This window comes from Oryctolagus cuniculus, chromosome 7, assembly GCF_964237555.1.
Source record: "Oryctolagus cuniculus chromosome 7, mOryCun1.1, whole genome shotgun sequence".
Taxonomy (NCBI): domain Eukaryota; kingdom Metazoa; phylum Chordata; class Mammalia; order Lagomorpha; family Leporidae; genus Oryctolagus; species Oryctolagus cuniculus.
In genome coordinates, this window is record NC_091438.1 from 158733104 (window position 1) to 158760148 (window position 27045).

General features: G+C 58.3%; 1 protein-coding gene across 1 annotated transcript in view; it reads right to left on the minus strand.

Moving 5' to 3' along the window:
- Window positions 1-26494, minus strand: part of H6PD (hexose-6-phosphate dehydrogenase/glucose 1-dehydrogenase) — a 34120-nt gene extending 7626 nt beyond the window's left edge. The window contains exons 1-3 of the mRNA XM_008265963.4: window positions 26302-26494; window positions 15966-16602; window positions 14210-14327 (exon numbers count right to left, since the gene is read on the minus strand). Coding sequence (XP_008264185.2) covers window positions 14210-14327; window positions 15966-16602; window positions 26302-26306 — 760 coding nt within the window. The 5' untranslated portion in view covers window positions 26307-26494. The remainder of the gene's footprint in view (window positions 1-14209; window positions 14328-15965; window positions 16603-26301) is intronic.
- Window positions 26495-27045: the final 551 nt, after the last annotated feature.

Below are 27045 nucleotides of genomic sequence, written 5' to 3' on the forward strand. Positions count from 1 at the left end.
AATCCAGCTCCCTGCTAATGGACTGGAAAAAGCAGAAGATGGCCCAAGTCCTTGGGCCCCGGCACCTGTGTGGGAGACAAGGAAGAAGCTCCTGGCTCCTGGCTTCAGCCTGGCCCAGCCCTGGCTGGTGTGGCCATCTGGGGAGTAGACCAGCGGGTGGAAGATCGAACTCTCTCTCTCTCTCTCTCTCCCTTCCTCCCTCCCTCTCTGTAACTCTGACTTTCAAATCAATCAGTCAGTCAATCTTTTTTTAAGAGGCAGGTCAGGAGGGCTGTGTCAGCCAGGTTTCCGTCACCACGACAAGAACCCCCAGAGCCACTTGGGCTCAGCCCTCCCTGGGCAGCGGTGGGCAGGAGGCTAAGCTCAGAGGAGGCCACAGCTTCCCTGGAGGGCTGGCATCTGATCCTGGGAGGGCTACTGACTTTTCATTCTGCCTCTGCCATTTAACAGGGTAACCAGAAGCCCCGCCATGAGAGAGAGAGAGAGAGAGGAGAGAGGAGAGAGGAGAGAGGAGAGAGGAGAGAGGAGAGAGGAGAGAGGAGAGAGGAGAGAGGAGAGAGGAGAGAGGAGAGAGAGAGAGACAGGTGTCGGGAGAAAAAAATAAGTCAGTAAAACTTGGAACAGGGGTGCGCGTTGTAGCACAGCGTGTTAACCCACCGCCTACAAAATTGGCATCCCCAGCCAGAGCACCTGTTCGAGTCCTGGCTGCTCTGCTTCCTGGGACAGTGACTTGGGCCCCTGCCACCCATGTGGAAGACCCGGATGAAGCTCCTGGTTTTGGCCTGGCTCAGCCCTGGCCATTGTGACCATCTGGGGGGTGAACGAGCGGATGGAAGACCTTTTTCTCTCTCTGTCTCTCCCTCTCTCTCTGCCACTCTGCCTTTCAAATAAATAAATCAAATAAATTCTTAAAAAAATAAAGTCATAACCAGACCGTGCCTGAGGGCAGTAGCAGGCGCCTCTGAGGCCTGAGGAGGAAGCCCCAGGAGAAGCCAGGGAGAGCCCCGGGGCAGAAACTGGAGCAGGCAGGGCAGACAGGAGGAGGAGCCGGGGTCTTGGGGGGGTCTCCCAGGACCAGGCGAGGGGACAACAAGACCCGACTGCTATTCAGCGTGGATCCCTGGCCTGCTGTGGGGGCGATGGCCCAGGACAGGGAAGCTCAGCCACATGGAATGCAAGACTCACTCTGGGGTCAGAACCTACTGGAAGTGGTGAGGGGAGGGGGAGGGGTGAGCACAAAGCAGGGACCAATGGCAGCTGCTGCAGCCCAGGGCCGAGCAGCAGGGTGGCAGCGGTGGCAAAGACAGTCATGGGAAGGGCTGGATGGAGGGAAATCTCCAGTCCCACTCAGGTGCGCTAAGCCCAGGACAGCCAGGTGGAAACGGCAGGGTGGCAGGTACACGGGGTCGCAGGGAGGGGAACTGATACAAGCCCCAGAGAGCGCAGAGCTGGCGGTAACAACTCGAGCCTGGTCCGGTGCCGGTGCTGCGCCTCTTTCCATTCAGAAGGCCCCACGTGGTGCCACGACGCAGCCTGCTGGGCCCTGGGGGAGGGGCCGGTGGCCAGGGCCAGTAAGAGCGACTCCCGCCCCCATGGCTCTGATTGCCAGTCCACTCAAAGTCCAGGGTTCGAGAGCACACAACATGAGGTGATACCGTTTGTCTGCCACCAGCTTGCAAACTTCCAGGTCTGCTACAGCGCACAGAGAACGCGCGACACAGACATGAGGACACTGCGCGGGCGCCTCCCGCACCAGGAGATCGGTGTCGTCACCCAGCCGACTCGGACCAGCCCCGAGGTCTCAGCTTTGCAGAGAGCCTGCCCCTCCCAGGGGCTGGGTCCTCTGCCAGCCCCACAGGCTGGGATCCGGCGCCTGTCTCTCTCCCCACTGCTGTACCGGAAGTCCCATCAGAGTCTGATCCCCTCTGCACCCCAGCACCTGACGCAACGCCACAGCCACAGGCGGGTGGCAGAGAATAACAGAACTTCAACACGTGGAAAACACAATCAGAAACGAGAAATGCGATGCATGGGGCAGTGGTTAAGTGGCTTCTTGGGAAGCCTGCATCTCACATCAGAGGGCCTGGATGCCAGTCCTGGCTCTGCCCCCAGTCCCAGCTTCCTGCTAATGTGCCCCCTTGGAGGCAGTGGTGACAACTCAAGTAGCTGGGTCCCTCTCCCACGTGGGAGACCTGGATGGAGCTCCTGGCTCCTGGCTTCAACCTCACCTCACCCAGCTCCAGCATGGTGGGCTTTGGAGGAGTGGACCAGAGGATGGAAGACCCCTCTCTGTCTCTATGCCTTTCAAAGTAAAAACTAATTTAAATTTTAAAAAGAAATTCAACAGGTGGGTTTTATGTATTAAAAACAGAGGAAGAGAGTTGGTTAATAGGAGACAGCTGTGGAGAGATTGCCAGGACGAAGGGAGCAGGAGACCAGGAGCCACGAGTAGACACTGTGTGTGACTCCTCTCTGAAAGGGATCAGGGGCCGGCGCTGTGGCGTAGTGGGTAAAGCTGCCACCTGCAGCACTGGCATCCCATATGGGCACCGTTTTAAGTCCCGGGTGCTCCACTTCCAATCCAGCTCTCTGCTATGGCCTGGGAAATCAGTGGAAGATGGCCCAAGTCCTTAGGACCCTGCACCTGTATGGGAGACCTGGAGGAAGCTCCTGGCTCCTGGCTTCAGATCGGCGCAGCTCCAGCCGCTGCAGCCAATTAGGGAGTGAACCAGAAGATGGAAGACCTCTCTCTCTCTCTCTCTCTCTCTCTCTCTCTGCCTTGCCTTCTCTCTGTAACTGTGACTTTCAAGTAAAAATAAATAAACCTTAAAAAAAGAGAAAGGAATCAGTAGATTGTTTTGGGAATCAGAGATTTGCAGAAACCTAAAGAGAAGCAAGGGAATAATCCACACAAAATTTAGAACTAAAGAAGAGGAACTGGGATGGAGCTGGGAGGGGCAGGCGGGAGACCATCTTGGTCCGCTTGCTGCTGCTGGAACTGGACCGCACAGAGCTGGTCACTTATCAAGAACAGAGGCTGGCTTTGCTCACAGTACTGGGTTCTGGGAAGCCCAGCACCAAGGGGCCAGCTCGTGGTGAGGGCCTTCCTGCCTCGTCCTCAAGTGGGAGGTGGCATCCCACGTCATGACGGAACAGGTGCACCAGCGTAGGTTTGTCTTCCTGTTCCTATAAAGCCATGATGTCACCATGGGAGTCCAGGCCTTATGACCTCATCTAGTCCTAATGACCTCCCCAAGGCCCCACCCCCAGACCCCATCAACGTAGAAATTTGGGGGCTGCATTTCCAGCTCACGGGCATTGGGAGATGTTTTCAAAAACCACAGCAGAGATGATAACGTTCTTGTATGAACATGTCGGTAGCTGCACCAGTGTTTGTTGGGTCATTCTGCATCTCTCGTGTGTATTCTGTAAGCATTCTTTCTTACCTGGGTCTAGTTACTATTTAAGTCAGAGAGAAGTGGATCCCTAGGGGGCCAGCATTGTGGTGTAGCAGGTAAAGCCACAGCCTGCAATGTCAGCATTCCATATGGGTGCCTGGTCGTGTCCTGGCTGCTCCACTTTCAATACAGCTTCCTGCTAATGGCCTGGGAAAGCAGTGGAGGATGGCCCAGGTGCTTGGACCCCTGCCACACATGTGTGAGACCCAGATGAAGCTCCTGGCTCCTGGTTTTGGCCTGGCCCAGCGCCAGCTGTTGCAGCCATCTGGAGAGTGAACCAATGGATGGAAGATCTCTGTCTCTGTCTCTCTGAAACTCTGACTTTCAAATAAATAAATGAATATTTACAAAGAAGCAGCAGTAGCAGATCCACTCTAGACCTGCTGGGCCCAGCACACTGCTTTAGCTGCCCTTGAGTCCTTGGCACGTGCTGTGGTCAGGCTTCTGCCTGCTCTCCCAGGCCAGCCGGACACAAGCAAGACCAGGCAGGCCACGGCTTGTGAAACTCCCTGCCCTGAACTCAGCCCAGTTCACCCCTCCCACTCCCATGGCAGCACCGGTGTGGGAGGCAAGAAACGCAGCCTGCACGCAGCACTGGCCCTGGCCCCCAGGGGCAGCAGTGTGCCTGTGTGGTCCTCAGCCAGAGCTTGAAGGCGCAGCTCCGGCCAGGGACACCACACCCCAGTGTGCCAGACAGCTCCGCCCAGCAGAAGCAGCCCCACTGAGAAAGCAGCCGCTGAGCCCCAGCCCATACAGCTCTGGTCTTCAGAGTTCCTACAGCGCTGCTGACAACCAAGAAAAAGACAGCGACAAGGTGTGTATCTCAGTCTGCTAGTGCCTCACATTAACAACAGAGACCCCACGGTCACCCCAGTGCAGTTCAGAGAGGTGAGGCAACTTGCCCAGGGTCACAGAGCCGGGACAGAAGGCAACAAAAAGCTCCAACCCGACAGTGGGGCCCAGAGCCAGCGCCTCACCACCCACTCCTCGTCCTCCGTCGCACGGCAGGTGCAGGGCCGACCTGCACGAGCACCAATACGAAGTGGGAGGGTGGGCTGAGCGGGCCCTGCAAAGAGGGGCCTAGGTCAAAGGTTAGGGCCCCCAGTGCCTGCTGGGCCAGGGAAAATGTGCAGGGGAGGGGTGGGCTTGTGTCCCTGGGAGAATGGAGAATGGAGGTTGTCGGGGTGGGGGACGGTTAATGCCTCAGCCATAGTCAGGTCATGCCTCATGTGATCAAATCTTCCAGTGTTTTTGGAAAATGGAAATATTTGGATGAAGTCTAATCTAGTGGCTTTTCTTTTCTTTCTTTCTTTTTTTTTTTTTTTTTTTTTTTTTTTGACAGGCGGAGTGGACAGTGAGAGAGAGAGACAGAGAGAAAGGTCTCTTCCTTTTGCCATTGGTTCACCCTCCAACGGCCGCTGCAGCTGGCACACCACACTGATCTGAAACCAGGAGCCAGGTGCTTCTCCTGGTCTCCCATGTGGGTGCAGGGCCCAAGCACTTGGGCCATCCTCCACTGCATTCCCAGGCCACAGCAGAGAGCTGGCTGGAAGAGGGGCAACCGGGACAGAATCCGGTGCCCCAACCGGGACTAGAACCTGGTGTGCCGGCGCCGCAGGTGGAGGATTAGCCTAGTGAGCCATGGCGCCGGCCTTTTATTTTATTTCTTAAAGAGTTATTTTCTTATTTGACAAGTAAATAAGTTATCTGATAACTAATAAGTTATTTACTTATGTGACTCTTCACAGAGAGAGAGGGAGAGACAGAGAGAGAGGTCCTCCATCTGCTGGTTCACTCCCCACATGGCCAAAACCAGGAGCTTCTTCCAGGTCTCTCACGTGGGTGCAGGGGCCCATGCACTTGGGCCATCCCCCGCTGCTTTCCCAGGCCATTAGCAGGGAGCTGGGTTGGAGGTGGAGCAGCCTGGACACAAACAGGTGCCCATGTGTGATGCCAGCTACGCAGACAGCGGCTCTGCCTGCCATGCCACAGCGCTGGCCCCTGATTTCGTGATTTCTGATATGCACAAATGACTCCAATCTTTGAGAATGGCGTGTGTCTCAAAGAAACATGTGGGGGCTGCCTCTGCCCGGGACCCATCCTAGCTGGGGAGCAGCAGCAGGAGCCAGACACAGAGGCCTCCACGCAGGGCTCCGGTGACGACGGCTGGCAGAAGTGGCCGGTTTGTGGTCCTGCAAAGAGCAAACTGAGGATCCGAAGAGCCACGGCGGGGTCGGGGCAGGGCCTGTGGCCTCGCAGTGACAACGCCCTCGTCCCCGGGGAGGGCCTGGCTGCGAGCCTCAGCGCTGGTCCTGACTCCAGCTTCCTGCTGATGCAGACTCCTGGGAGATCGAGTAATCCCGTTCTGACCACCTACGGGGCGGGGGACCTCGAGCTCCCGCTCCTGGCTTTGGCCCCTGCCCAGCCCCAGCTGTTGCTGCATTTGGCAAGTAAACCAGCAGACAGATAGATAAATCTTTTCTCAAAAGAGAGAGAGAGATCTATTTATTTATTATTTATTATTTTTTTGACAGGCAGAGTGGACAGTGAGAGAGAGACAGAGAGAAAGGTCTTCCTTTGCGGTTGGTTCATCCTCCAATGGCCGCCGCGGCCGGCGCACCGCGCTGATCCGATGGCAGGAGCCAGGTGCTTCTCCTGGTCTCCCATGGGGTGCAGGGCCCAAGCACTTGGGCCATCCTCCACTGCACTCCCTGGCCACAGCAGAGAGCTGGCCTGGAAGAGGGGCAACCGGGACAGAATCCGGCACCCCGACCGGGACTAGAACCTGGTGTGCCGGCGCCGCTAGGTGGAGGATTAGCCTAGTGAGCCACGGCGCCGGCCATTATTTATTTATTTATTTGAAAGACAGAGCTACATACAGAGAGGCAGAGGCAGACAGAGAGGTCTTCCATCTGCTGGTTCACTCCCCATATGGCCGCAACAGCAGAGATGGACTGATCCGAAGCCAGGAGCCAGGAGCTTCCTCCAGGTTTCCCATGTGGATGCAGGGGCCCAAGGACTTGTACCATCCTCCACGGCTCTCCCAGGCCACAGCAGAGAGCTGGACTGGAAGTGGAGCAGCCGGGACTCCAACCAGCGCCCATATGGGATGCCAGCGCTGCAGGTGGCAGCTTTACCCACTAAGCCACAGCGCCCGCCCCCTCTCTGCCTTTCTAATAAAACGAAAATAAGTAAACATAAAAATAAAAAGCAGGTAAGCTTCTCACCTTCTCTCTAAAATAACTGAAGAAATGGCTTTGGGGCAGGAAGTGAAACCTTGCAGATGAACGCGCAGCCACGGCCACAGACCAGTGTTCCTGCAGTCCACGAGGTCTGTTTGCTACAGGCCAGGGTGACGGCAAAGCCATTATCCAGTCAGAGGACACAAACTCCCTGGTCCCAGCTGGATCTGGAGGTGGTGCAGAGTTGGGGTCCAGAGCACGGCCCATGCAGCCACTGGCTGTTGTCTTGGTTTTTTTAGCTTTTTTTTATTTTTTATTTATTTATTTTTTTTTTTGACAGGCAGAGTGGACAGTGAGAGAGAGAGACAGAGAGAAAGGTCTTCCTTTTGCCATTGGTTCACCTTTCAATGGCCGCCGTGGCCGGTGCACCGCGCTGATCCGAAGGCAGGAGCCAGGTGCTTCTCCTGGTCTCCCATGGGGTGCAGGGCCCAAGCACCTGGGCCATCCTCCACTGCACTCCCTGGCCACAGCAGAGAGCTGGCCTGGAAGAGGGGCAACCAGGACAGAATCCGGCGCCCCAACCGGGACTAGAACCTGGTGTGCCGGCGCCGCAAGGCGGAGGATTAGCCTAGTGAGCCGCGGCGCCGGCCTAGCTTTTTTTTTTTTTTTTAGGATTTGTTTATTGACTTGAAAGAGTTACAGATATAGAGGGGGTCTCTCATACACACACACACACACACACACACAGATCTTCCATTTGCTGGTTTACTCCCCAGATGGCCACAGTAGAAGCCAGGAAACAGGAGCTTCTTCCGGGTCTCCCACATGGGCGCAGGGGCCCAAGGCCTTGGGCCATCCTCTACTGTTTTTTCCAGGCCATTAGCTGAGAGCTGGATCGGAAATGGAGCAGCTGGGACATGAACCTGTGCCCATATGGGGTGCTGGCACTGCAGGTGGCGGCTTTACCTGCTACACCACAATGGCAGCCCTGGAACCACGGTTTAAACACTGGCTCTCCTGTCTGAAGTCACAGGGCTGAAAGGAGCGGGGGAGGGTTGGAGGTGGGGGAAGGAGGCAGGCATTTGCATCCCAATCAGAGTGCCTGGGTTCAGGTCCTGGCCCCTCTCTCACTCCAGCTCTCTGCTAAGGCGCATCCTGGAGGCAGCAGTGAGGACTGGTTCCCTGCCGCCCGCCCGCTGGGAGCCCCAGATTGAACTTCTGGCTCCTGGCTTCCGCCGGGCCCAGCCTTGCCCCAGCTGTCGCAGTCATCTGGCGAGTGAACCAGTGCACACGAGACGTCTCCCTTTCTGCCTCTCAAATCTAAGTAAACAGACTGTCGTGTCCAGCATGCAGGAAGCCCTGGTGAGCCCTGGCTGGCACTGCCGTTGTTCAGAGAACAGCAGCTCCGCACTTCCTGAGAAAGCGCAGGGTCGGGGGTGATGGCGCAACACCCGGGGACCCCATCCAAAACGCAGCGGCAGGGACGAGACCAGGGCCGCGGCAGATGATGAAGGCTGGGGAGGAGAAAGGCCTGGATGGCCGTGGCACGGTTATTTTATAACCGCCAAGGAAGGAATGGGCTGCGACGCCACCACATCACCCCGTCGATGGCAACGTCAACGTCAGAGGTGTTCAAACGCGCAAAGCCGTGTTTCTGAGCCTCGGCCGATTGCCACGGAGTCCGGGACGAGGAAGAGAGTTGACACTTTAAGAACAGATGACGTTTTCATGGGGAGAACACAACACAGTCCTTAAAAGCCCTCGGCTCAGCACTGTTCATTAATTTAGCAAATCCCTAAGTGGCCCCTTTTCTATTTTTATCCCTCTCGGTTCTCAGGAGAAAGCCTTCTACGGGTTTACTGCCTGCTGGGTGAAAGAGAGCTTCCTGTATTCCCTCATTTCCAGCCACAAGGGGTGCACCTGCCCATGCTGAACACAACCTGCAGGTGTGTGGGCTCTGCTTGTATTCTCAGAGCGCTGTCTTCTCAGGGGCTAAGTGCAGGTAGCAGGTGCACAGCCCATGCCATGGGGGAGGAGCCACGCACAACATCTGCCAGTCAGGGGCCAGCCCTGCACTGCCTGCTGCCAGTTACTGTGGAAGGATTCTTCCTAAGAACGACCGACACTGGGACCCTTTCTTAGGTTCAAAGTTGAGGATTCAAGCCCGTCCATAAGTTAAAAGGTCAGAAGGAACGGGGAAATTAAACAAGGGCAGAGAGCCCCAGGAACTGGCTCCCATCTGTGTTAGTCAGGAGCCGGCCAGAGGCACCGGGATACCAGCAGAGGAGGCCACTGCTTGGCCCTTGGACCTGCAACTCAGTCTGATGAGCACGAATAACAGCCACAAAGTATGTCTTAGCCCACGCCCAGGAGTTCTACTGTGGGAATGCACTTACAGGGAAAACTTGCTTTTAATTCCCATCAATGTTCTAGAGTCAGAGCACTTGCACGCTGTGAATATACTGAAAGCCACTGAATCGTGTACTTTAAAGGGGTGAATTCTGGCGCCAGTATTGTGGCACAGTGGGCTAAGCCACTGCTTGCAACACCGGCATCCCTTATCAGTGCCATTTTGAGTCCCAGCTGCTCTGCTTCCAATCCAGCTCCCTGCTGATTTGCCTGGGAAGGCAGCAGATGGCCCAAGTACCCATGTGGCATTCTACCATGGTTGGCATTCCAGGCTCCTGGCATTCGCCCAGCCCAGATCTAGCTGCTGTGACCATTTAGGGAGTGAACCAGTAGACAGAAGATCTTTCTTTCTCTTTATCTCTCCACCCCGCCCTGTCTCTATCTCCCTCTGCCATTCTGCTTCTCAAATAAACAAATCTTGTTTTTGTTAAAAGGAATATCTTTCCCATTGTTCTCTCTCTTTCTCTATCATTCTGCTTTTTAAATAAATAAATCTTGGGTTTTTATAATTAATTTATTTGAAAGGCATAGTTTCAGAGAGGCAGAGGCAGAAGCAGAGAGAGAGGTCTTCCACCCGCTGGTTCACCCCCAAATGGCTGCAATGGCTGGAGCTGTATCGATCCAAAGCCAGGAGCCAGGAGCTTCTTCTGGGTCACTCACATGGGTGCAGGGGCCCAAGGACCTGGACCATCTTCTACTGCTTTCCCAGGGCACAGCAGAGAGCTGGATCGGAAGAGGAGCAGCCGGGACCGGAACTGGTGCCCATATGGGATGCCAGCACTGCAGATGATGGCTTTACCTAATAAGACACAGTGCTGGCCCCAAATAAATCTTGTTTTTAAAAAGCAGTGAATTCTATGATATGTGAAATGTATTTAAATTTCTTACAAAACTCACAAGGTACTATTTAGAATACCAAAAACTGGCCGGCGCCGCGGCTCACTAGGCTAATCCTCCGCCTTGCAGCACCGGCACACCAGGTTCTAGTCCCGGTCGGGGCGCCGGATTCTGTCCCGGTTGCCCCTCTTCCAGGCCAGCTCTCTGCTGTGGCCAGGGAGTGCAGTGGAGGATGGCCCAAGTGCTTGGGCCCTGCACCCCGTGGGAGACCAGGATAAGCTCCTGGCTCCTGGCTTCGGCCGCGGCGGCCATTGGAGGGTGAGCCAACGGCAAAAGGAAGACCTTTCTCTCTGTCTCTCTCTCTCACTGTCCACTCTGCCTGTAAAAATAAATAAATAATAGAATACCAAAAACAGGAAACAACCCAAACACCCAATAACAGGCTGCACACCACTTGGTCTGTAGTAGAAACAGAACTGAACTCAGACAGAAACGCGGAGCTATGTTGCACGCACACTGTCAGCATATGGAGATCTCACTGTGAAAGCGCGACGGAAGCGGGAGAGGGCAGAGTCGGGGAGGACTGGCTGTGCAAGGCTATCACAAACCTAGCTCTGGTCTTTCCATAAGAACCTAAGAGAAGCCGCGGAGCCTGGCGGCACTGCGGGAACGCACGGCTCCCTCTCCTTGCGAACTTGGAAGGAGAACAAGACATCCATTTGTTAAGTGCCTCCGTGTACATTATCTGATTCAGTCCTTCAAACCATCCCCAGAGAGAGGTACCAGGGCTGCCAGCATTGCGCAGGGGCTGTGCAGAGGACCTCAGAGTCAGAGGTGGGAGCAGAGACCCCCCTTCCCACCCAGAAACCCCCTCCTGTCCCTGCTATGGACACTTTTTTTTTTTAACTAAAAGAAAAGGAAGACAACTGAAAGCCAGCTGCAGTCCTTCCCAATCCCTCCTTGGATCACTAAAAATAAAGAGAGGTGAGGGCCAAGGAGACAGCGGGCCTGCCAGCCGGCCAGCACCCTCTCTGCCCTGAGCTCTCCTGGCAGCCGGCGCCGCAGATGGGCCGGCCAGGGGAACTGGGCCCGCGGAGCACGCTGCACCGGCCGCAAGATGGGACAGCAGCCACGCACCGGAGAGGGCCTGGCTGCCATCTCTCCTCAGTGAGAGGCCCTGAGCCGTCACCCCAGCTCAAGGAGGGGAACTGCAGCACACTCCTCTTTCCACTGTCACCAGCCAGACCCCACGGCCTGGACAGCCTCAGAAGCCCCCTCCTTCCCTCTGCCAAAGCAGCCTTCTGCCGGGGGAACGGGGGCAGCGGCCCCTGAGCACGTCACGGCCGAAGGCCACCTGCTACAGGCCCGCCAGACACAGCGGCCACAGAACACAGAGGTGAGAAGCCTGGGTACTGTTGAGCCAGTACGCCGGGCTGAGATCCCTGCCCTCCTGGAATAAAAGGAGGCCTGAGCAGACAGCCGGGCACCCAGACGGCCAGACAGACCGACAGCCGAGCCCCAGTCTGCTGCCTGCAGAGCCTCTCCCAAGGCTGTGATGAGGGCCAGCCAGCGGTCACCACCACACAGTCGCAGCATGATCAGGCCAAGGTCAATCCTTCCATGGCCCTGCTGCTGCACAGGGGACCCTGGCCAGGGACCAAGGGCATCGGGGATTCTCAGGGGCCAGGCCTCCGGGGAGGAGCAGCCCAGGTCAGGCTGGGAGGGAGCGGGGCTCTGGGACCGGCTGAGGGTTAGAGACTTCCTTTATTCCTTTCTGCCCCTCCCGCCAGTGCACAGCCCCGACTGCAGCAAACTCTGCTGGGCCAGAGGCTGCGGCAAAACCCCATTCGCTGGGGAAGCGGCTGCCGCCACTTTGGATGTTGGGGTAGGGGTGGGGGGCTGGTGACCCTGCAGCTCAGAAGCCCCCCTCCCAGAGCCTACAGCAGTTCTGGACCAAAAAAGCTCCCAGCATGCAGAGTGAAGGCCAGGCTTCCTCGAGGGGCCAGCCCCCTACCCCTGGGCGGCTCCTGATGGGCCAGGTGAAGCCACGGCTGGGGCCAATGGTAGGAGATGGCCTGTGCTTCCTGTTCCGGCCCAATATACAACGGCGAGGCACAGGACCCTGCCTTGGAAACATTTGGCCCCCACTGAGGCCACTGCAGCAGCTCCTGCCTCCCAGGTCCACCAAACTCCGGCAGAAGGGTCATCCTGCCTCCTCACTGCTTCCCACTCCTCCCCACCTAGGGGCTGGGCACAGGCCTCCTGGACATGGCGGGAGGCAGGGGCTGCAGGCCACAGCTCCTGACCCCTCTCCCCACACTAAGCTGGGGTCCACAAGGGGCCCACTGAGGGACCGGCTCCAAAGCGAGCCCAGCGGGGCCTGTGTGAGCCATGCTCAGCCCCCAGAGCCGCGCCAGGCAGCTTGCGTGGGACGCAGACAGAGCAGTCCTTCCAGCACACCCAGCACGGAGGCGGGGGTGGAGGGGAGCTCACTGTGTCATCCACGAGCCCTGTGGGCGTGGTCCAGCAGCTGGTGGTCCTCCAGCCGTTACTGGCTGTGCTGGGCCTGCATGCAGCTCGCAGATAAAGAGGCCGAGCAGGAGACACAAGGCCAGGACAGCTGCAGGTATGCTGGGCACCTGTGCAGGGACAAGAGCTGAGCCAGTGCTGCCTGGTCACACCCTGGCTGACTACAAGCCCCACTGGGTAGGATCACCTGTCCCACTCTGGGCTGAAGGCGCCGCGCCCAGCCAAGTGGGAGACACTTTACTCGGGGAACCACACGGTGCAGGCAAAGCTGGCCATTCTCTGGTTCCGTGGAGCAGCCTGAAGACAGAGCCCCAGGGCCTGTGCCCCTGGGACCCCGAGGCCAGCCAGCACAGGCCGTCCTGTTGTGGTTCAAATCCAAGCTCCTCCCAACCTCAGACTTGAACTTGCCCTAGCAACACTGACCTGCCCAAACTGCTTCCGCCTTGTCTTGTTTTCCTTTCTCCAAAATCCAAAGGGGCCTTTGCTAGGGTAATCAGGCCTGCAGGCTGCCTAGCCCCTGGCTGCTCGGGGACCCCGCAAGGAACCCACAAACGTTATGCAGTACCAAGAAGGACGCGGGCGGGAAGGCTGCAGTGACGGAGAGCCCAGCCCCAGCTGCGAACCCCAACATCACGGCTCTTCCCCAGCCCAGGTGGGCACAGGAAGGAGCTGCCGGGAACAGCGAGGAGGAGAAAGGTGTCTCCCAGCCCTGCCAGGAGGAGGCACCTCCTGCCTGCTCCCTGCTCTCGGCGCCAGGCCAGCAGCTCATCTCTGCAGGGAAGCAAGGACAGGGCCAGCACTCGCTCAGACACAGGCACAGGACACCCACGGTCCCCCAGGAAGGGACTGGGGGAGGGGTTGGGGGCGGATCCCGAGGCCCAGGAAGCTCGCTGCAGGGTGGGGCCTCTTGCTGGCGTGGGTGGCAGAGGGGAGAGGTCCAGTGCTTCCTTGGGGCGTGGCGACGTCAAGGCCTGGCCTTCTGGCCTCCCGGCCTCCCCAGCACCGCCAGCTGCATCCCTGTTCTGGAATCTGACCCAGCATCACAGGGCGCTGGTCTCACCCCCACCCCACCCTGCCGCGGATCTGTGTGGTATAGAGTTGGGGGCAGAGGCTGGGTCTCACCTCCCTGCAGCCCTGCAGCCCTGCCCAGAGCTGCCAGCAGGAAACGGGCATTGAGAGGGGCAGAGAGAAAGCCGGAGAGGAACCAGGGGGAAAAGAACAAGGGAAGACGAGCGGGGGACTCTGCCCTGACGCCAGCTGCGCACTGCAGGACCGGGGTGGGGGCGGTGGCTTCCGGATGCCCCCTGCAACTGCAGACGGCAGTCACGGGACTGAGCTGGACACAAACGCCAGACACAGGCCCCATCACTTCCTGCCAGGTGACAGAGGGCACGTCCCAAGCCTCATGAGGCAGCAAATGACAGCCTCACCCTGTGTGGCTGCTGGGGGCTAAGCAGGCAGTGAGGGCTGGCTTGTGTCATCCCTGGGAAGAACCCGTGTGTAAACGTATACAGCCGGTGCTCAAGGAAGGATGGACGTTGCAGTCGGCACGCACAGGGCTCGCTCACCCCACAGGGGGTCAGCAACGGTGGGCCCAACACTGAAGCTCTGCACCACCTTTGTTTCACTGGACCACACGGGCGGCCGTGGCCCCCGGTTAGCCTGGTCCAGGCCCCAGCAGGGAACTCCCCTCTGAGCGACACGGCCGGGGCGCTGAGGCCCGGTGGAGACTCCAGCCCCGCGGGGACACCGCCCGGCCGCAGAGCAGACCCGGAGCTGGGACCGCACATGCACCTTCGGCGTCCACCGTCTCTTTCATGATGATCTCCACCCGTTCCACGTGGTGCCGGTTCCAGAGGCTGTCCAAGGCCCGGCGGTTCTGGTCCCGGAAGGGCAGGATCTGAGCCACAGCCTGTCGGGGAGGAGGCGTGGTGAGGCAGGAGCCAGAGCTGCGGCCCCCTCCATGCCCGCTCGCTCCCAAGGGAGCTCCCGGAGTGGTGAACACAATGCCCTCTCTGGACTTCAGTTTCACAGCCCAGAGAGGCTCCAGAAACTTCTAAGTGACTCCCACAGGGTTACCAGCTTTGTATTTTGCCAAGAAAGAAATCTAAAATTATCCTTCTTCTACTTTCAACTTTCAATAACATGGTATTTTTTTAAAAAAATTATTTATTTGAAAGTCAAAGTTACACAGAGAGAGAAGGAGAGGCAGAGAGAGAGAGAGAGGTCTTCCATCCGCTGGCTCACTCCCCAATTGGCTGTAATAGTCAGAGCTGTGCTGATCCGAAGCCAGGAGCCAGGAGATTCTTCCAGGTCTCCCACGCGGGTGCAGGGGCCCAAGCACTTGGGCCATCTTCTACTGCTTTCCCAGGCCATAGCAGAGAGCTAGACCAGAAGTGGAGTAGCCAGGTCTTGAACCGGCGCCCATATGGGATGCCAGCACTGTAGGTAGTGGCTTAACCCATTACGCCACAGTACCATCCCCAATAACACGGTATTTTAACACCAGAACCGGGGCTGGCATGGTGGTGCAGCAGGTTAAGCTGCAGCCTGTGACATCAGCATCCCATCCATACGGCTGCCAATTCAAGTCCCAGCTGTCCCACTTCCAATCCAGCTCTCTGCTAATGAGCCTGGGAAAGCAGTGGAAGTTGGCCCAAGTCCTTGGGCCCCTGCTGCCCATGTGGGAGACCTGGAGGGGCTCCTGGCTCCTGGCTTCAGCCTAGCCCAGCCCTGGACTTTGCAGCCATTTGGGGAGTAGGCCAGAGGATGGAAGATCGATCTCTCTCTCTCTCTCTCTCTCTAACTCTGTCTTCTAAATAAATATTAAAACAACAACAAAATCCAGAATTGTATGAAGGAAAGCTCCTAACTAAACAGGATTGGCATTTTTCTCATTCTGCCATCAACAAGTGAGAGTCCCTCTCACGCCCAGCAAGGACCGTCCTGAGTCTGGGGCTACTGCTGGGGCTTGGAAGGCAAGTGACGTCTGACCCCAGAGTCACCCATGCCCAACCCATGGCCGGGCTCACTGGCCACGGTAACAACCAGCACCAAGGTATCTCACAGCGTCTGAGGCCCGGGCAGTGTGGACCACTGACCCCAGGAGGTCAGCCCTAGCTCCTGCCCCAGGGCCTAGCTGAGATGCCAGTGTGGGGCTCCCTATTCGGTGTGTAGATCTTGTCCCCAGGCTTCTGGCTCCAAATGGAACTCAGCAAGGAAAGAGTTCCTAAAAAGGCAGATGGAGGCAAGAAAAGAAGGCAGATTCTACTTCCCATATACCCCCAGTGGGGAGCCAGGCCCAGACTTCACAGCCCCTGGGCCACCTCTGCTGTGGGTGCCGGGCACTACAGAGAAATCAGAGCCAGAACCCAGGGGGAGGCAAAAGGGACCGAGACACAAAGAGGACAAACGAGGCTGGACACACAGATGAAGCCTAGCAGCTCTGCCTTCTGCTCACCACTCCACGGCACCCTCCCCTCCTGTTCCCCTGCAGGGAGACGGGGGGCTCAGTTCCCCAATGAGTGGGGTGGTCCGAGCTGAGGCTCACCTGCTTGCCCAGGTAATGGTCCACCCGGTACATCTCCTCCTCTTGGAAAAAGCTCCCAAGTTCAGTGGCCAACTGCTGGGCTGACAGGTGGTCATGGCCAAAGGGTTTCTCCAGGACAACGCGCAGCCAGGCGCCTGGGCCCGGCCGACAGCTGCTGTTGATGTTGCGGGCGATGTCCGCATAGGCAAAGGGCGGCACGGAGAAGTAGAACATCCTGCCAGCCTCCCGGAGGCCCTCCTGCTGCACCTGCGCCTCGATGTCCCTGCCCAGGGCCTGATAGTCCTCTGCCGTCTTCAGCTGGCGGTACCGGCTCAGCCGCAAGAACTGGGCCTGGAGTTCCGCACAACGGCTGGGTGCCATGTCCCTGGGACAGGACAGGGATTCCAGGGCCTTGGCCATGAGCTCCTGGCCCTGCTTGGGGGCCGTCAGAGCAGCTCCGTGGAAGCTGAAACTGTGGCCCTTTCCCGCTTCATCCAGGAACAGCTGGAATAGCCCCTGCCACAAGTACTTCTTGGCCAGGTCCCCGGTTGCTCCCAGCAGGATTACGGAGACGTGGCCCTGGAGCTCCTGGGCCTGCGGGCAGCCCAGAAAGACCACACACATCGTCACGGTGAGCATTCCCCAAACGCCTGGGCACCTAGGTACACGGGAGAGGCAGACAAGGAGTGAGGAAGGAGCCGACATGGCTGAGAGGCTGTCCTGGGGAAACAGGCACATGCCCAGTGCACCCAACACTTTGTGCCTGGCAAGAAACGGTCAGGCGCGTCTCAGGACAAGGCTGCAGCAGCTCCCCTCCCCGCTGGGCAGCTCGGCCTCTGCACGGGGAAGCAGGTGGGCCAGCAGCCTGCACTGCTGTGCCTGGGGAAGCCTCAGACCACCCACACGAGACACAGGGGACCCTGGGTTGGGTCTGCAGCTGCCCACTACCATGAAGGCCGGTCTCACCTGTGAGTACAGAAGCCCAGATCAGCAGGGCCCAGGAACGCTGGCTGGAACCACAGGGGCTGCAATCACCCGCTCTCCCCTCTCACTCTGCCTCCCCCATATCTGCCAGGCGCTGAGCACAAAGTGACTGATAACTGCGTGGTGACTACAAACCTCAGCTCTGCACCTGAAGTCCCAACCCCAGCCCCACCCTTGGAGTAACGAGTTATTCAACCTTGTTCTGCCTCGGCTTCCCTGTCTGATATGGGGGTGATGGCACCGAGATCACAGGGCGCAAGTGATGATAAAAGGGGTTCCCATTTATAACTGTACCCCATGCCCAGGAAGCCCCGTGTGTGGGAGCTCTGATTCCCCAACAGCAAAACACTTAACGCCGGCACGTGCCGAGTGCTGCACTAAGTCCTTTCGGGCATCAGACCTCGCTGAATACAGACAAGAATCCTGAAGGAACCCGCCGCCCTACTACAGAGGGAAAAGCTGAGGCCCCGGGAGAGGAAGGTCCCGCAGCGAGAGGGGGTGGGGGTGCCTAGGACTGACCCCGGGCTCCGTGGCTCCCGGGCGGACCACACACCGATGCCTACCATGACCTCCCCCAAGGTAAGCTGCCCATCGAGGCTGGTTTTCAGCTTAATCGGAAACAGACGGTGTGTCGGAGCAGCAGGAGGCCTGGGGTGGGTCACAGGCACACCAGGATATCATTTTTCCAGCCTTCTGCCCTGACTGGGGTTGGGGGATCACGGTGCTAAATTCTTCTCCCATGGCTGGTCAGGCCTCCAGTTTCCCACGGAGGCCCACTTGGAGGCAAGGCCTGCAGCAGCAGGGCCCAGCCTGGGGCCGGAGGGGTGCAGGGGAGCTAAGCTGGCGGGGTCAGCACGCACACACGCCAGCTAAAAACAGAGGGGGTGGGGGTTGAAGGGACAACCGAACTTAGGGCCCTGTGGAACCAGCCAGCTTCCCCTCCCACCATCCCCCAGGGGCGACCAAATCTGCCCCTTGCCTCTGCCATCAGCCCCCTCCTCACACCCCTCCCTTTGCCAAATGGCACGCGGGCCCAACAGCAGTGTTTGTGGCAATGTCCACAGACACCTGAGGTCTCCGTGGCTTGAGCTTTAACTGGGGGACCGAGGGAGCACTCCCATGCACCCCCCATACCCACATGCACCCCAGTCACCCAGCACCGGAACCTTCCACCCTCCTGTGCTCCCCGATGCCTGCCCTCAGCCCTGCAAGTGCTGCTTTCTCATCTGGCAGCTGCCCCTGCCCGGAGGGAAGTGAAAGCCGCAAGGTCAGTGCGGGAGAGGGAGGCAGGGAGAAATCTGAGGCCCACAGAGCAGCCTGGAGGAGGAGGCTCTGCCAGCTGGCAGGCTGTGGCTCAGCGCTCAGGATGGGATCGGCCAGCCAGGGCCCTGGATGCCTGGTACAAGGAGAGGGGCCTGGGAACCTCGCAGCCCCGGCCAGGCAGGTTGGGGCGCCCCAGGGCCAAGCCTCCACCCCACCCCAGCTGTGAGCAGACTCAACTCTCCCCCAGCCCTCCTGGTACTCAAACCGGAACCTGAAGTCCCCAGTTCCTGGGCTGGCCACCGTACCTCTTGCGCATAGCCCCTCGCTCCTTTCCTGCCACACACAGGGGAGACGGCAGCGACACCCTGTGGTCAGCTTCAGGAACAACGGTGCCCTGACTTGGCGTGGGCGGCCCGGGCATACTGCGGAGTTTTCGCTACTGTGTGTCTTAACCTTGGCGGTGTCACTCAGACTTCACTCTGCACCTATGCAGAAGGTCTAGGGGCCACAGCCAGTTCCACAAGCACACTCCAAAGAGTGAGCCCCTAGGAGACCGGGCGATGGGGTCCAGAGCACCAGGGCAGGGCATCACAGTCTAAGCACAGTCGCCCGGGCACCCCTGCTCTTCACCGAGACAAGGCAATGCTGACTCAGCAGGGCCAGAGGAGCTCAAACCTGGGTTTTTGTTTTGTTTGTTTTTTTTTTTTTTTTTTTTTTTTTTTTTTTTTTGGACAGTGGACAGTGAGAGAGAGAGAGAGAAAGGTCTTCCTTTTGCCATTGGTTCACCCTCCAATGGCTGCTGTGGCCGGCGCACCACGCTGATCCGATGGCAGGAGCCAGGCGCTTCTCCTGGTCTCACATGGGGTGCAGGGCCCAAGCACTTGGGCCATCCTCCACTGCACTCCCTGGCCACAGCAGAGAGCTGGCCTGGAAGAGGGGCAACCGGGACAGAATCCGGCGCCCCAACCGGGACTAGAACCCGGTGTGCCGGTGCCGCAAGGCGGAGGATTAGCCTAGTGAGCCGCGGTGCCGGCCAAACCTGGGTCTTTCAACACAGCCTGGAACGGCTTCACCTGCCTATGGCCCTGCCAGGAATGTGTCGCTCCCCCTCTTCGTGGAGGAACGACACAGGACCCTGCGCTGTTCTTTTGTCTGCTCGGCCCTCCCCGGGTTTGCTGCTGGTTCTTCCTGGGTTGGCTACTGTCCCTTCCACCTCCATGGAAGGGCGGTTCCCCCTGCCACTTTCCCCACTTCCGCAGGGGAGCGGCACACCACCGGCCGGCTCTCTCGGGGGCTGCACAGGTGTTCCCCTTAGATGTTCCCCTTAGATGTTCCCCTTAGATGTTCCTGGTGCATGTTGTCTCTCTCCTCCTTTATAGTCCTCTTCCACCAATCCCAACTCTGCTACCCACATGCCGAGTACGCTGCTCTCCTCCAATCAGGAGCAGCTCCTGCAGCTTGTCAAATTGGTGAGAGGCAGCTGGGTAGAAGCTGTTGCCTCCTCTCCCAGCGCCATATTGTGGGAGAGCAGATGCATAGAATAAGTCTTAATTCCAGTAACTTAGTCTAGTCCGAGTTGCTCCCCACAGAATGGCAGCCAACTCCCGAGTCCAGCAACACTCCATGCGCTGACCCAGCAGTTAGCAGGTGCCCGGCGATTTGGACCCTCGGCCTCCATCATTCCACCAGGCCATCCTGTGTGCAGGCTGAGAGAGGGCTGGCCAAGCCGCAGAGCCTGGGCCCTCCGTCACCCAGGCTTCCTTGGTCAACAGAAGACCTTGGCTCACCCCCTAACCAGTTTGGGTCCAGAACTAACAGCATCAGGGCTACCCGCAACAACCCTGGAGACTTAGATGCGGGGGTGGTACTGTGAAGATGAGTTGAGATGATGCATATGACAAACATGCTATTCAAATATTAACTAAGTTAATTAAATGCAGAGTGGCATGACACCACTGCTGGGGGTGGGGGATGGATCCTGCTGCCCCTGGCCCCATAGACAAGCCCTGGTACTTACTCAGAGCTCCACCCATCTCCCACCCTGCCCTGCCCCAGGGAGACTGGCAGGTGACTCTCCTGGCTGCCCCGAAGGCCCCTGGAAGCCCAGCTGAGTCCAGGTCAGAACAGGATGGGAGCCCCTACAGCAGAGGTGACACACAGGAGTCACTTCACCTGGCTGGGCCTCGGCTCCCCTCTCTGGGCAGTAAAAGATGGAGTTAGAGGCCTCCATGAAATGCTGCTGCCCTCTGTCCTGCCCCCAAGGAAAGGAGATGCCTGCACCCCACCCCAGTCAGGGGCAGGCTTCCAGCCTCAGCCCACTGCAGCAGGGCAAGGCACATGGGACTCAGGAAGCAGGGAGCTCACACCTGCGTGTCATCCAGGAGTTCAGACAAAACTCGAGGTGCCAGGGTTGTGGCATAGCAGGTAAAGCCACCACCTGAAACGCCAGCATCCAATGTGGGCACTGGTTCAGGTCCCCGCTGCTCCACTTCCAACCCCAGCTCCCTCCTAATGCACCTGGGAAAACAGCAGGTGCTCTAAGTGCTTGGGCCCCTGCACCCATGTAGGAGACCCAGAAGAAGCTCCTGGCTCCTGGCTTCAGCCTGGCTCAGCTCTAACCATGGCAGCCATTTAGAGAGTGAACCAGTCTCTCTCTCTCTGTAACTCTGACTTCCAAATACATAAGTCTTTTAAAAATATACAAAAAGAAAAAATTTTTCAAAAAGACAAAACTTGGGGCCAGCATCATGGTGCAGCAGGTTATGCCACACCTGCGACACTGGCATCCCATACAAGTGCCAGTTCAAGTCCCAGCTACTCCACTTCAGATCCAGCTCCCTGCTAATGTTCCTAGGAAAGCAACAAAAGATGGCCCAAGTGCATGGCCCCTGCACCCACACAGGAGACCCAGATGGAATTCCAGGCTCTTAGCTTCAGCCTGGCCCCAACCCAACCACTGAGGCCATTTGGGGAGTGAACCAGCAGGTGGAAGACCTCTGTCTCTCCCTCTCCCTCTGTCACTCTGCCTTTCAGATAAAAATAAATCTTTTTTTTTAAAGATGAAACACTCTGAAGTTATAACTTAAGTTGAGGAGGATGCAATTTCATTGCCATAATTACTTAAGATCCTTGCCAGCAGCACACTCGCTACAGAGCCTAGAGCTGAGAGGGAGCCCCCAGGTAGGTGCCCCGGATGTTCCTGCCAGGGGCTTGGAGCTGGGACTGACTGCGGGCCCAAGGACCCAGGCCGGGCACCCTGCCCTGCCCAGCTCTGAGTCTAAGAGGTTCCGACCACTCTTCCTGGGAGGGACTTGGCCGGTAAAGGCTCCACCACCTTCCCAGACAGTAGCCAGCTGGCGGCTTGGCTCTGAGTCTGGTTCTGGTCTTTGTTTCCGCCCAGGCAGAAGGGGCCGCTAGGGCCAGGACCCACGAGGCTATCCCTGAGCAGCCCGGCTCAGGCAGCCACAGCCGGTTTGCACCCGAGCTCCGGCAGCAGAGTGGTTTCTGGTCAGCCACAGGAGGAAGCAGTTCTGGCCCTGTGTGTCCAGCAGACAACCAGAGGAAAGGTCACGGCCGCTGCTGCCCTTGTTCTTCCCCACTCTGCCACCTGCCCTCTGTGAGCAGGGTAGGAACACAGAAATGCTCAGGGCACGACCCCGGGTTTGGACCTTTTAAAAGAACACGTGGGGGCAGGTGCTGTGGCACAGTGGGCTAGGCTGCTGCTTAGGATGCCTGCAACCCATAGCCTGGTGCCAGTTTGAGTCCCAGTTCCTCAGCTTCCATCCAGGTCCCTGCTAATGCACCTGGGAGACAGCAGCTGATGGCCCTGCAGCCCAGGTGGGAGACCCGGACAGGATTCCAGGCTCGGCTCCTGGCTTCAGCCTGGCTGTTGCAGCCATCTGGAAAATATCTCTCTCTCTCCCTCCCTCCCTCTCTCTCTCTCTCTCTCTCCCTTTCAAGGACATGGACTTCCAGTCCAGCTCCCTGTTAATGCCCCTGGGAAAGCAGCGGAGAATGGCCTGAGTGCTTAGGCCCCTGAATCTACATGGGAGACCCAAATGGAGATCCAGGTTCCTAGCTTCTGTCTGGGCCTGCCTTGGTTGTTGCAGTCAGCTGGGGAGTGAACCAGTAGATGGAAGATCTCAATCTCTCTCTCTCTCTCTCTCTCTCTCTCTCTGTCTCTCTCTCTCTCTCTTTCTCTGTGTGTATAACTCTGCTTTTCAAATAAATATTTTATAAAAACAGAATTTTTCAAGCCAGTTGTTATTGCTAGACATCATTTAAGATGTCTACTTGCAATTTTGTAATTACAAAGATCACATTTAACACGAAAGTAACAACTTGTTGAAGCACATCACCTCCTGACCCTTGAACTGTATGTTGCTACTGCTGGCAGCTACAGTAGGGACTAGGGAAAGCTACTCTGTAACGGCAGCCTTGACATTCTTCTACAAGGGAATCTGCAGCACAGCTGGGGCCCCGGCTCAGCCAGGGCCTCACCAACCGCCACCTCGTGCAGGGCCGGTTGTTAAGGGAGCACCAGCACACATCTGCCTGCATGCACAAGCCCTCACGTCCAGGGTGGACTTTAAGTCCACATCAGCTGCTCACCGATGACTTTAGTTGGATGTCTACCAAACCAAACAGGTTCAATACTGAACCGATTTCTCTCCTGACCTGCTTTAAGTGAAGCTTCCCGCATTCCCAGTAAGTGACAACATTATGCTTCCCGGCGTTCAGGCCAGAAACCCTGGGGTGGAGCTGGTGTTGTGGTGCAACAGGTTAAGCCGCTGCCTGCAAGGCTGGCGTCCCATATACTGCCAGTGCGAGTCCCAGCTGCTCCACTTCTATCCAGCTCCCTGCTAATGTGCCTGGGAAAGCTGCAGGAGATGGCCCAAGTGCTTGTGCTCCTGCCACACACGGAGACCTGGATGGAGTTCCAGGCTCCTGGCTTCAGCCTGGCCCAGCCCCAGCAGTTACAGCCATTTGGGGAGTGAACCAGCAGATGGAGCTGCGTGCTCGTTCTCTCCCTCTCTCCCTCTGCCTTTCAAATACTGTGTCTTAAAACAGAAAATGAAACCTTGGGGTCCTGCGATGTGTCTGAAAACCCTACAATCTCCACCTTATGCATCCAGACCACAGCCACTGCTCACCGCCTCCTGCCGTCCTGTATCTGCATGGCTTCAGGAACTCCTAACCGGCCCCCTGCTCTTACCCCTGGTCCTGTGGCTGAGCCTCAGCACAGTGATCAGTGGGATCTTCCTGTCTTTCCTGCTCAGGTTTCTGCAGGGCCCACTCACTCTGGCTCCCCACCCTTTCCTTTCCGATCAGCTGTCCTGCCCTCTCTAAGCTCGGCTGCCTTCCCTCTGCCCCAGGCCCTTTGTACCTGCTGTTCTCTTTGCCTGGTGCCTGGCCTATTTTGTCCTGCAGATGTCCACATGGCTCACTCTCTCCCTCACTTCAGTCCTTTGGTCGGTGAGGCTGTCGCCGAGCCCTGGGTAAAACTGTGCCCCTCACCTCCACCTCAGGGCCCCCTGCTTTGTTCCCCTCTGCAGTACTTGCCACCTCCTAGCACCTGATGACCGGGCCAAGTATCTGCTTATCGCCTGCCACCCCTCCCCCCAGGAACGTTCCGTGCTGACCAGGACAGGGACTGTCACTTGTTTTGCTCACTGCAGTGTTTCCAGCACCCAGAACACAGCACAGACTCCATAAATATTTGCTGAATGAAGAAACAAATCGCACTGGTACAGGGCCACTGTCACCTGTGTGCACCTGTGTTTGAATACCAACCCAGTGGAATCAATCACTAATGGTGACTTCCAGCTCCGTGACACAGCACACATCAGCAGGTGCTTGCCACTTACAATGACACTACCAACATGAAAAGTCTTATTTACGGAAAGCCCTGTGTTCACGCAGGCAATGGTTCTGCTCCTCTAGAGGAGCAGAGCCTGGGTTCAGACCAGACGGGAGCCCTCTCCCACGGGAGCGCTCCTGGCCAGCAGGCAGCTCCGCACCCCCAGGCAAGTAGCCCTGAACACCAGCTGCTGCCCACACTGCCTCAGCCTCCTGTGACCACTGCCGAACAGTGACTCACGCTCCCTCCTTTTTTTTTTTTTTTTGGTAAAGATTTTATTTATTTATTTGACAGGTAGAGTTACAAACAGTGATAGGGACAGAGATAAAGGTCTTCCTTCCATTGGTTCACTCCCCAAATGGCTGCAACGGCCGGGGCTGCGCCGATCCGAAGCCAGGAGCCAGGAGCTTCCTCCAGGTTTCCCATGTGGGTGCAGGAGCCCAAGCACTTGGGCCATCCTCCACTGCTTTCCCAGGCCACAGCAGAGAGCTGGACTGGAAAAGGAGCAACCAGGACTAGAACCGGCACCCATATGGGATGCCAGCGCCGCAGGCAGAGGATTAACCTAGTGCGCCACGGCGCCAGCCCCTCCTTCTAACACCATGAAGTTATCCTGTTCTCGGCTCAGCTGCCTTGGCAAAACTCGGAAGGCTGGGGCCCGCGCTGTGGCACAGTGGGTTTAGTTGCTGCTTGTGATGCCTGAGCCCGTATCAGAGCCCTGTCCTGGATACCCCGCTTCTGATCCAGCTTCCTGCTAATGCACTTGGGAAGGCAGCAGATGGCGGCTCAAGGACTTGAGGCCCTGCCACTCACGCAGGAGTCCAGGATGTTGTTCCTGGCTCCTGGCTTTGGCCTGGCCCAGACCTGGCTGTTGTGGCCATTTGGGCAGTGAACCAGCAGATGAAAGATCTCTCTCTCTCTCTCTCTCTCCTCTTCTCAATCAAATAAATAAATCAACAAATCTTTATTTAAAAAAGGAAACTTGGCAGGCCCTTTGGAGTTAGTTTCTGGAGAGCTGGTTAAGTGAGAGAGCTCTGAATTAAAATCTTTGGTGTATGTGAGACCTTGGATGTAATTTTACCTCCTGTATCTCAACCACGGAAGGGCAAAGCCAGTGCGTGACAAGCACGAGAGGTCATTCCAGCAAAGGCACTTAGCACACTGCTTAGCAAGCAAGAAGCGCTCGGGAAATGCCCACTGCCGTCACGGAGCCACCACCCCCAGGAATGGGGGCGCCTCTGGGGACCAGCGCTGAACCCATCAATCATCCCACAGCAGAAAAAACAGGCCAAGCACAGAGCTCATAGACATTGGGTAAACCCCAGTCCTGAAGGATGCTGGGCTGAGAAAGTGTCCCAGGTCAGCCACGGGGTGGGGGTGGGGTGGGGCACCACCTGGCCCAGGAAGGAGGAGGAAAAGGGCAAAACTCGTATTCTACGCCCCCCCCCCCCAAGTGCTCTGGCTCTTTGCCTCTGGTTGCAGAATGGGGAGAACCAACGTCGTGGTGGGGGAACCTGGGGTAGGCGCTCTCCAACCTGGCTCCCATCTGAGGACCAAGAACCCGGAAGGTAGACTCCTGCACCCCACGACCCAGGCCCAGTGGAACCACATTTCGCCCCGTTCAAATTCCATCAAGAGTCAGAGGCCACTCGGCCACTGAGCACCAAGGTCCCTCTGGGGTTCCTCTTGCTCGCCCTTTAAGAGGGGCGCCTTCGCCTGTTGCACAACTCTGAAACCAACCGTCACACGGAACAGGCAAACGCGGCCTTGTCCAACTCGGGTGCTCCCGAGGGAAAAGAGTGGCCTCCTAAGCCCTGAAGCTCCACCAGCCACGCACCGCCGCAAAGAACTCAGAACCAGCGCTCCCTGCCCCTCGCGTGGGCCGCGGACTGGGTGGCCCCGACGGCGGCCGCGGTGTCTGCAGAATTCCCGTTGCCGGCGAATTCCAGCCCAGGACGGAGCCCCGGGCACTGCTCACGGGGTCGCCGCGAGGCCGGGCCACGCCGGTGGCAGGCGTGCGCGCGGTTCTCACGCTCACTGGAGGAAGCCTGCGCAGATTGGCGCGTGGGCCCGGCGGGCAACCCTGGAAGGGGCCCGGGTCCCTGGCACCGGCGAGACCCCAGGCCGCACCGGCGTCCCCCGGCTCCGCAAGGGCGGAGGGGCTATTTATTCTGCGGAAGCGGGCGGCGGGCGAGCCAGGCTAGGGCCGGGCCCCAGGCCCGCCGCGGTACCCGCAGGGCGGCTGCTTACTTCATCGCGTCCTCCCGGAAGGCCGCGGCGCTGCGGCCCGGGCTCTGGCGGACTCGGGCCCTCCCCGGGGGGCTTCCCGCGCTGTCTTTTTAGCGGGGCCGCGGCCCAGCAGGTGCACGCGTCATGCGCCCTGCGCGCACGGCCGCTCGTAGGCGCCCGGAGGCCGGGCGCCCCGCGTTTCCCCGCCCTCCCCAACCCGGGGGTGGGGCCGGGGGCGCGCTCGCGCAGTGGGGCGGGGGCGCGCGGAGGAGGCGCAGGGGCAGGCGAGGCCACGCCCCCAGTCCGCGGCCGCTGGGGCCCGGCAGGCGGGGCCGGGGAAGGCTTCCCCGGAAGCGGCCGAGGGAGTGGAGCAGACCCGGGGGTTCCTCCCCAGGCCCTGACCCGGCCCTGGGCCCGATTCCGCGGCCTGCGCAGGCCTCGCCGTCCCGCGTCTGCAGAAGGAGCTGCCTGGTCCGTCGCATTTTCGGTGATTCAGAGGCCGCGGTTCCTGCTCTTGCCACACCCGGGACCCCACCAGACAGCTTCGGATCTCTGCTTCTGCCTTTCCACCCTCTGGACCTTGGGACTCAGTTTCCGCATCTGTGCAATGAGCAGAACGGGAGGAGGCTGCGCTTAGTAAATGGTGGCTTTAAGAAAGGGAACGGAGTTAGGCCCTGTCTGTGGGGTGGCCCATGAGTGTCTAAACGGACGACAGCGTCAGCGTCCGCGTCCCCTCGCAACACTCAGAATGGTGACTTCAGTCCT